Genomic DNA, 10,191 nt, shown 5'->3' on the forward strand with positions numbered 1-10,191 from the left:
GAACACTGCCAAATACAGCTTATTTTGGGAGAATCTAATTGCAATATTGACTAACTTCACTAAGTCCAATGCCAAATTCCAAAAAGACGAATTTTTCAAGAGAAAAAAAAAATTCAGAACTCACCACACCCATACATTCCATACATATCCCATAACATATGTAATGTGTTATTGACCTCCAATTAGTTAAGTCAATAGGTAAACCTTCCCCCCCCCCTCCATCTATATTTCCATAGAGCAACCATATGTCATAACATCCTGCACAGGGAACTTACCTCGAATTGATTTGTCTTCGGGTCCATTGTATACGCGCCGTTGCAGGACCATTTATATAGCCTCCCCATACTTCTGTCACACTCTTTAATTATAGAGTGTAATAACGACTCTACTTCCCTAGATAGAGGAGGAAAATCGTGAAGCAGTGTTTTTAAAGTAGCCTTGGATCGCTTCCTGAAAAGATTGTCTATACGTACATCTGGCATATCCTCTCCCAAAGGGCTCATGCCTACCTCTACAATTGGTATAGGTAGGTTTTTGTGGCCACAAAGAGTGGGTCTGCTTTTAACAAATAGGTAGTGCGAGAATATAAGCTTCAAAAGTGCGATTCGTTCCGTCTCACCCAATGTATTCTTGTCCTTCTCATGCCGCAAATACTGCAACTGCTGCGTGAATGGCTCGCCAAAGATGGAATCCAACGAAAACTTGGGTTCGCGATCTCGTAACCACAAGTGCCTGTCATACCTCATGATGTCCAGTACCTTGGCATTGTTCCTGCTCCATAAATACCTAGCCGAATCCTTGTATGGCCGCTCACCAGAAAGCAAACAACTATGCCTCTCATACGGCCAGAACAATTGCAACTCCTTCAAATAACGCTCAAATTGTCTGACATGCTCAGCTTTGGGGTTTAATATACGAAAATAAACATCAAATATTACCCTTCTCAAGTAAGACACCTCCCCGCTCAGCAAATACCTATTTATAGGTTCAATTACATCAACCCTTTTAAACTCACCTTTTCCAACCGAACCTACATTATCTGCAATAACCTTCTTCGTATGAGCATGTAGCGGCAGCCTGGAAACAATCTCCAAAACCTTCCTATTCATCCCACCCATTATCCACCTGTTCTAAATACTCCACAGGCAACTAAACTTTGCTTAAACAACGCCTTCCCAACATCGGCAGAATGTAATACTTCCATAATTATACTTATTAGACGCGCCTTGCTCATTTTACAAATCTCCATACAAATAAACGGCCATTTTATCACAAAGAAAAGAAAAACTGCAACCATTGCACAGCATTCATCCCCATGCACTACATACTACTCTTGCTGACCCCGAATCGTTATATAACTGCATTAGCTACATCATACAACTAAATATATATACACATTCTAACCCAAACACCGCACTGAATCTGCGCTGGTCTTTCTCACTTAACAGCTTTTATTACATCAAAAACGAAAAACGAATATTACGAAAAAACAAAAATATAAACAACACAGAAGTCTACACAAGTTAATAGTGAGGTTTAAAGCAGGTTGTATTACCCAGATATAAGTGATATATCAGCTGTGGAGGTAGGTGTGGTTATAGGTTCGATTGAGATGAAGAAACACGAGGATAAGGAGAATATACCAACGGGTTCTGAGCCCTCGGGGTCAATAGTTCCAAGAACACCGATGCATCAATTAAAAAGATCTACTTCTAACGTGCACCTTAAAAACAATAGTAGGTTGCCGTTAGCGTCTAAAGATAGGAATCGGTCCCAAAGTGGGTTTAATTTAAAGCAGCAATTGGTGCAGGGACATGTCGGCGGTGGGGTTATGGTAGGTCAGAATAAGTCGAAGAGGCCCGCGTCAAATAGTTTTGTGAAGAATATGCCAGATAGCAAGCTTAAGAAGTATGGCAGCGTTTTAGGGGTAAATTATCCGCATTTGACGAAAACGAAATCACTTGTGCTGAAGGATGCCAGTGATGGTTCCCAGGATAATGGTGAAGAATCTGATGATTATGATGATGAGGAAGGTAATCCACTTGCTGCAAAACTGCGGAGTAGGCTTACCTCAGGAGTGGAAGATGAGAATGAGGATGATGGGAGTAGTGGCTTGTTACTTGGCGGTGGGCTAAAAAAACTTATAAAACTGCATGAATCAGATAATCAAGACACTGAAGAGGTGCCTCAAATCGAGACGGCGCCTGAGAAAGTTCCTGAACTTGAACATATTCCAAATGGTTACGAACAGTTTGAAGATGAAGAAATTGTTAAGTTAGCTACATATACATCCCCATTTCTAAGGTTCGCCGATAGAGAAGAAGATGACAGCGACAGCACTGAGGGGGAAAGACTACTCATCCCACTAGATTTTGGTGGCATTGACGAATCTCCATCCAAAAAACAGGAATTAATGGCTACACAAGAAAATATTATTGCAAATAAAACTATTGTCGATGAATTGGGAACACAAGCAGATGAGATCCAATTTAGTTTTGACATTGGGAAGGGTTTAAGTTCTAATGAATTGCAATCTTTGTTGGACTAAAAGAAAGAGTAATTATGATATACATATTTAGGCACAGCAATATGTACAATATACTTAACAAAAGATCGAAAAAAGAGTATCGAATATTCAAGAAGTGGAGACTGATAGAGTGATGTACAATTAATTGCCTTAAAATCTATATACAAGTTTTTACAGAAAGATATAGCATGTGCGACAAAAATATTTCAAAGCTAATCTTCCATATATATTTGGAGGAGCGGGGACCACAAAAAGGATGAAATTTTAAGTAATTAGAAAGTTCACTGTACAGGGCATTCTGATGCAGTGTTGCGCTCACCATACTGCTGGTTTGAACGTTGCTGCCCTTCTTGGGCTAAGTAATCTGGTAGTCTACTGCTGTCTTGTATCACGTAATATGAGTTTATGTCCTCTGTGTTTGCAGGATCGTCTCCATCGCCTTGGTGGGAATTACTGCTGTTTTTTAGGCCTGGAAGAATGTGTTTAATTGCCTCCAATTCTGATTTCTCATTAAGCCAATTGTCTTTAGGGAATTCAATATTCACTTTAACATAAAGATCTCCAAACCGAGAACCGTTATTGATCGGCCAGCCCTCGTTAGTGAACTTCAGGTAATTTCCTGGACGCAGAACCTTCCCACTGGGGATTGTGATGCGTAACAATCTATCGTCAAACGTTCTTGCAACTAATCTTGTGAACCCTGTCAATGCCTCAGCAAGCGATATAGTGATCGAACAATGCAAATCAGTCCCCTTGCGCTCCAGTTCTGCGTCAGGATCAGTAATCTCATCTATCTCAAACACCAGATCACCTGTCTCCTTCCCAGCTTCCATATCAGCCTGACCATCTATCCTTATTGTATCAGCATGACGATGACCACGTGGAACGTATAGAGTAAGGATTGAGTTCTCCACAATAACGCATTTGCCATGGCATTTTTTACAGTTGTCACTAGGATCTCTCGAAACCACAGTTCCCTTCCCATCACATTCATCACAGGGAACACGTTCTCTGCTAATAAATCCAGGACTAATACGACTTACTCGTTCTTTAAAGCCCCTTCCATCACATATTCCACACTTCATCGGCATGCAATGGGCTGCCCTCTTGCGCAACCCCAATCCTTCACATTTAGAACAGAGCACATTACGCTTCAATTTAAACTGAAACGTCTTCCCCAGATACAACTGCTTGGTAGACAACTTCAGAGGAACGACAAAGTCCTTAGTCTTCTGAGAAGTCTTCTGCTCCGCGTCCTCATACTGACCATACCGGCCTGCACCATACCTAAAGAAGTTCATGAAATCCTCATTCCCGCGCTTATAGTCATCATCAAAATCACCAAATGGAAAAGATCCCTCATCAAAACGCCCATAATGATCGTATTCAGACCGTTTCTGTTCATCTGAAAGTATGTCATACGCCGCAGATATCTCTTTGAACTTGGCCTCTGATTCGGCTCGTTGAGATTCATCACTTATCTTATCAGGATGGTACATAAGAGCTAAATTTCTATACGCCCGTTTCACCTCCTGCTCCGTAGCATTCGACTTAATCCCTAGAACCGAGTAAAGGTCTTTTCCCATCGCTCACAACCTATCCCAATATCTTGTCTATCCCCTCCAATGGAGATATGTAAGGCTACAACGTCTTTTCTCTTTTTAGACTTGGTGTGCATGGAAGTTGAAGACCGATCGCTCAAAATTTTTGAATATCGAGTTGCTAATATTTCACAACGAATTTATTAGCAACATAAAAAAATGATATCTCCACCCTTAGAAACTGGTTTTAAATAATTACTTATCTCATTCAGCTATCGTTATAATTCATTATTGCTAGCTTATATAACTCTACAACATCAGGTTTTCGGCCATCGTTCTCGAACAATAGAATTTGGGAAAGAAGTTTCTCGAGCACTAATAGTCTGAAAACCTCACAGCACTAAATTTTTTATTGTTAGCAGGCTACGGCGATTTTTTTTTGCAATTTGGGCTCGAAGACAGGAATATATAGTTCTCACAGTTACTTCTGGTTTTCAAGATGATGGCTATATTGAGATCTGCAGCTACTGTGGAAAACATGCTGATCAAGAATAGTGGGCTCCAAGCCACTATGGATGTGCTGCACGGTCTTCCACATGCTACTATGGGTTTGCGTAGTATTTCTAGTGGTACAAGCAGAATCAGGTTTGAGCCGGGAGACCCATTAAAGCTCGAAGATTTGAATTCGAACGTCCTGGAAGCTAAATATGCGGTACGTGGGAAGATTCCTGCTCGAGCAATGGAGTTAGAACGGCAGTTGAGCAGGGATCCAGATTCTTTGCCTTTCAAGAAGATTATCTATGCTAACATAGGTAATCCACAGCAATTGGGACAGAAGCCGCTCAGTTTTTCTAGAGAGGTGTTGTCATTACTGGAGTCTCCAAATCTGTTGCAGATGCCAATGGAGGTTTTGAATCTTATTTATAAGCCGGATGCTGTCAGGCGTGCGAAAAGAATGATGCGTGACTTGCAGACGTCGATTGGAGCGTATTCTCATTCACAGGGCGTGCTAGGTTTTAGAAAGACAGTTGCTGAATATCTTAGCTCTCGAGATGGTGAACCTGCTTCCGCTGAAGACATTTTCTTAACGACAGGTGCTTCCAATGGGGCATCGTTGATGATTGAACTTCTTTGTAAAGGACAGGAATCCGGGGTTTTGATCCCAATCCCGCAGTATCCACTGTATACTGCCACGATTACACTTAATAACACAGTTGCTCTTCCATATTATTTAGATGAAGAATCAGGCTGGTCTCTAAACATTGATGATCTTGAACGTATCATTATTGAGTCTATTGAGAAGGGCGTTAAACCGGCATGTTTAGTTGTAATAAACCCAGGAAACCCCACGGGTGCAATTCTTCCTGTAGAGTCTATGGAACGTATATTTGTCATTGCTGCAAAATATTCCATAGTTGTCATTGCAGATGAGGTTTATCAGGAGAATGTGTTTGAAGGTCTAAAATTTTACTCTATGAAGAAAGTGCTGAGATCTTTACAAAGAAGATATAAGGAATTGTTTTCTAATGTTCAGTTGGTATCGTTACACTCTACTTCAAAGGGGTTATCGGGAGAATGTGGCCAGAGGGGCGGTTATATGGAGCTGGTTGGTTTCAGTGACGATATTCGCGAGGTTATATTGAAGATGGCCAGCATTCAGCTGTGTTCTCCTGTGGGAGGACAGGCGCTGGTGGATTTGATGTTGTCACGTCCAAAGCCTGGTGATGAATCATACGAAAGAGATCTTAGCGAGAGATCTTCTATCCGAAACGCATTACAAGAACGCTCAAAGTCATTGTGGGAAACATTTAACAACCTGGAAGGAGTTGAATGCCGGAAACCTCAAGGTTCTATGTACCTGTTTCCAAGGTTAGTGCTCCCACAGAAAGCTATCAAGGCTGCTGAAAGTTTAGATATGCAACCTGATGAGTTTTATTGTACTGAATTACTGAATAGTACAGGTATATGCACTGTCCCTGGTTCAGGGTTTGGGCAAGCTCCTGACACCTGCCATTTGAGGACGACGTTTTTGTGCCCTGGGACTGAATGGATCGAGTCTTGGGAACTTTTCCATAAGAGTTTCTATGATAAGTACAGGGATTGAAAATTTCAATTAGGTGTTTAAACCGATCTAATGAAGGGAAGCAATCATTTTGTTTAGCTGATCATCATTATCACTTTATTTAAGTAAGAAAAATTATATATTTATTATGATTATTTTAAAGGCATGCCTTCACTATCTATTAAAAATGAGGTCGACTCCCTCTAATAATAAGGGTCATTGTTCCAAACGGTCAGAATAAGAGGAGGCCATTCCCTTTCATAGCTCAATTGAAACGTCCGCGTATTTCGATCGCTGTGATATTGAGGTATTTCTAAAGTACGGACTGCTGGGTTCTGGAATTTCAGATAAATCTTGAAAGTCTTGATTTCCTGCCTGAGACAACGGTGACGATAGTTCCATCTTCCCTTTATCAGTCACCTTTTCTTTATTGATTTTCTTTTTAGATCCGTTCTTTCTAATGCTACTTTTTTCACTTGGCAATACTCTCTTAGAAGGGATTGAACTATTATTATTTGGCTCTAATAAGTTATCCGCTATATTGTTTGAAGATTTCATTGATTCCTTCGAAGGTGATTCTGTTACAGGAACATTATCATTTTCTGGGCCATGCTCATCTTCATCAACGACAAATGCACTGTTGTCATCCTCTAGATATATCATACCGCCTGCCTCTCTGAATTGGACCACATGATGAGCGTACAACTCGTCTATGATTTTCCTCTGTTTTAATTTAAATTTGTGAGCAATATTAGATATTTCGTTGCAAAGTAAATCACTAGGAATACCTCTGACTCTATCAGAATAGTTTTGGTTCACGCGGGTGAGGACCAATCTTAGACACATATTCCATTCTTTAATGCATTGTTCCTTATGTTCAGCAAATAGATTCTTTATCCTAGTGACACCATTTCTCTGAAAATCTGTTCCACTATTTAAACCTAAACCAATTTTCAATTTATATTTCCTAGCAATATATTCACACACGTCAAACATGTCTTGTCTGTCAAGAGTCGCGGTCTCTAAGAAAATTGGTAATCTGATCATGGAGCATAATAGTTGAGTCAAAGCAGGAACTAGATCTCGAAAAGTTATTCCCTCTAAAGGTAACATCCACACAAACCTCGAATGATAATCTCTGCAATAGAGAACATGGCTATATTTATCTTCAATTTTCTCGTTTCCATCATCGTCAAATGGAGCAAATATTTCTACATGGCAGCGCTCCAGCGGCATAACTTTATCGTATACGTTATAATGTTTGTATCGTAAAAATCTTTTCATATTTCGATCAGTATTGCAGTGAGAACAATACAATGTCACCAAATTTGTGAAATCACGGGTCACATTGGCGTATAAATTCTTTAAATGTTGATGAATCTTGCGCCAAGGGAGATGCCCGTTGATTAGATGTGCAGCCATAATCACATCAAAAACTAGGTCCGGCTCAATCACTGGCAGATCTTCCCTTTTATGATCCACAACATTACCTTGTAGAATAGAATATCGACGCTTTAAAAGTACAAATTTATTCTCAACTGTACCAGCCGTCACTTTGTCACAACATTCTAACAGTGTTTGTGTTGAAAGTGTATTACTGCTAATCAACTCGTATATGTCTTGAGTCAACTGTCCTTTCACCGTATTTATCAGCTTTATTAATTCGTTACGGCCCGTATCAAGCCAGTCGTGGTCTAATTCTGGAGCCAATTGATAGACATTCAAATCAAAACGAGGTACCTTGAATCCTTCTTCTGTAATTTTTTGAAAAACAAAGAACGATTCTGAACCATCACTGCCAACTTGTGCATCATAGGGATTCAGCAGCATTTCATCACTCTTACTCATAGAAAACAGCAATTAGAGATCCAGTACTATATCGCAGTAAAATGGACGGCGGATACCTGATATACGTTTCATAAATTAACCTAATATTTATTCAAGATTAAACGTTTCGTAATGTGTCTATTTTTCATGAAACGAAAATGTAGATTTTTAAAGTACATCACGTGCATTTTAATAAGTACAATGATCAGGCAGTCCAAATGGAATTGCAAACATGATATTATATAAAATAGGAAACCTAGGTAGTGTTTATGGGAAGCTATATTTTAATTTGATATTGTTAAAACATATTTTTTGTGTCCCAATAAAGCCCATTCTTAATCCTATTCGTCTTTTAATAATTTATACTATTATAAATTGTGACCATCGGTTTCATGAAACATGCCAATTAACAACGACGAGATTGGTTAATCAGCTAATATGACTTTTTGCTTGTCGTTACAATAGGTATAGAGTCAATGCTTGAATAAGCTACTAATATCCAAGAAGGGTACCAACCTATACATAAAACATACCAGGTCCAGCATCCTAACTGAGTCCAAGCGTCTATTAAACTGTGAAATAGAGATGTCCCTGCTAGTTGAGCTTCAAACAGCTGGCAAAGTATCCACGAAGCGATGAATGGGTTTGAACTCATCAAGAGCAACGAATTTCTGAGCTTTTGTTGCATTGTCGCATTGGTAGTAGTCTTAGTTAAAGACATTGGAAATGCTAGTACGCCAACGGCTAACGCTAAAGCAAAGTTAACAACAAGTAAGGATGTTAAAACAATAGAAAAGTATAAGTGAGCAAAAGCTTTGAAGCGGTAGGAAAATGGCTTCTGGATTTTATATTTGATAACAGTAAAAGAAATAAAGCTCAATGCAACATTGAAAGCTAGCAGCAACGATGGAAGTGGCATGTATGCGAAGGCTTCAGCCGTGACGAAAGAAATCATGAGGGCAACAGCAAAGGCAAATAATGCCCATATGTTGTAAATAGAAAGCAACGGCAACTTGGAATATTCGTTATTCAAAATGCTATCAGCAGAAGCGATAGCAAATGAAGCCGATAGTGCTATAGCAGCTGGGAGGTAGCTGCCTATTGACACAAAAGATCTAGGAGACAATAACAAATAAAAGAAAAAGGACTGATGGAATTTCTCAAGCAAATTATTCACGGATCTGAAAATAGCCTCAGGAACACGGCCAAAAGTCGTTACGTCAAATGGACCATCCTGGCCATGTGCTTTCAACGTCACTGACTGGATTCTCCAGCCATTAAATGCTTCATGTCCAGTGGTATTTTTTATGCCAGCTAAAGTCATATCTTTGATACCTGACAGCAAAGTTTTTAGCCGTAACTTATATGTATCTTGTGATAATTCAACAAAAGGCATACCATGCAATGATACCTTCATACCTTCGTGTTCGGAAATATGTACTGCAGTATTAATCAGGTCCAGATTGGGGAGGCCCCCATTCAATCCATTATAGCCAATCTCTATGTATTTGAAATAATCATTAGTACCCGGGTAATCAAGCACAACGGCTGATTCAATAGATCCTCCGGTCAAATCTAACTTAGTATGATATGCCTTAACCCATGCTCTCAGTGAAGCCTGAGGATCTGCACTTAAAACCACTATAATGTTTTTGGACCAAACTGGCCAACGAGCAAAATACCTGGCAAGAGATATAGCCAGAGCAGCTCCGCCATTGTTATACAGTCCATCAGTTGTGGTCCATGGAGCTGCCAGAACCATAGCTTCTGTACCATCACCTCTAGAAGTGTGTACTATTCCATATAAAGTTTCACCGTACTGGTTGTTCGTGTTAATTGAAGTCTTAGCTCCATATTCTTCCATCCACGAAGCGACGATTGTGTTTCGCTCATGAATATCTAGATCTTTCAGATTCTCAAGTTCCCTTCTATACCCTCTTAATATATTCCATTCACTCTCACGAAAATAACTATAAGCCTGTGATGGCATCAATGCATTTTCCGAGATATATGTTCTTCTATATTGACCTTCTAACGGTAGGAATAAAGTTAGCCATGAGATGCTGAGTAACGCACAGAATATAGAGATCTTTGGAAGAGATGCGATTATTCTGGGAACTAGTCCCATATCCACTATCCTTCGGTGCAATTTCTCCAACACTGCCATTTATATTGCTTTATATTTCTTGGAGTTTGTATTATTTAAACGTGTTACAAGGGAGCTGGTTGTGTTA

At 39.7% G+C, this 10,191-nt stretch overlaps 6 protein-coding genes across 6 annotated transcripts; 2 read left to right on the top strand and 4 right to left on the bottom strand.

The window, feature by feature from the left end:
• Window positions 1–248: 248 nt before the first annotated feature.
• On the bottom strand, window positions 249–1,118 carry Ecym_4304 (uncharacterized protein; the record flags this gene model as incomplete). Its single annotated transcript, XM_003646136.1, has 1 exon — window positions 249–1,118. The coding sequence occupies one exon, from the start codon at window positions 1,116–1,118 to the stop codon at window positions 249–251; it is 870 nt and encodes a 289-aa protein (XP_003646184.1).
• A 494-nt stretch (window positions 1,119–1,612) lies between these two features.
• Window positions 1,613–2,548, top strand: PDS1 (securin; the record flags this gene model as incomplete). Its single annotated transcript, XM_003646137.1, has 1 exon — window positions 1,613–2,548. The coding sequence occupies one exon, from the start codon at window positions 1,613–1,615 to the stop codon at window positions 2,546–2,548; it is 936 nt and encodes a 311-aa protein (XP_003646185.1).
• Window positions 2,549–2,808: 260 nt separating this feature from the next.
• On the bottom strand, window positions 2,809–4,113 carry XDJ1 (Xdj1p; the record flags this gene model as incomplete). The annotated part of the gene is made up of 1 exon (XM_003646138.1): window positions 2,809–4,113. The coding sequence occupies one exon, from the start codon at window positions 4,111–4,113 to the stop codon at window positions 2,809–2,811; it is 1,305 nt and encodes a 434-aa protein (XP_003646186.1).
• A 454-nt stretch (window positions 4,114–4,567) lies between these two features.
• On the top strand, window positions 4,568–6,172 carry ALT2 (alanine transaminase ALT2; the record flags this gene model as incomplete). Its single annotated transcript, XM_003646139.1, has 1 exon — window positions 4,568–6,172. One exon carries the CDS (start codon window positions 4,568–4,570, stop codon window positions 6,170–6,172), a length of 1,605 nt encoding a protein of 534 aa, XP_003646187.1.
• Window positions 6,173–6,388: 216 nt separating this feature from the next.
• Window positions 6,389–7,978, bottom strand: FOB1 (replication fork barrier binding protein FOB1; the record flags this gene model as incomplete). The annotated part of the gene is made up of 1 exon (XM_003646140.1): window positions 6,389–7,978. The coding sequence occupies one exon, from the start codon at window positions 7,976–7,978 to the stop codon at window positions 6,389–6,391; it is 1,590 nt and encodes a 529-aa protein (XP_003646188.1).
• A 412-nt stretch (window positions 7,979–8,390) lies between these two features.
• On the bottom strand, window positions 8,391–10,124 carry GAA1 (GPI-anchor transamidase subunit GAA1; the record flags this gene model as incomplete). Its single annotated transcript, XM_003646141.1, has 1 exon — window positions 8,391–10,124. One exon carries the CDS (start codon window positions 10,122–10,124, stop codon window positions 8,391–8,393), a length of 1,734 nt encoding a protein of 577 aa, XP_003646189.1.
• Window positions 10,125–10,191: the final 67 nt, after the last annotated feature.

Source organism: Eremothecium cymbalariae, chromosome 4 (assembly GCF_000235365.1).
Source record: "Eremothecium cymbalariae DBVPG#7215 chromosome 4, complete sequence".
Taxonomy (NCBI): domain Eukaryota; kingdom Fungi; phylum Ascomycota; class Saccharomycetes; order Saccharomycetales; family Saccharomycetaceae; genus Eremothecium; species Eremothecium cymbalariae.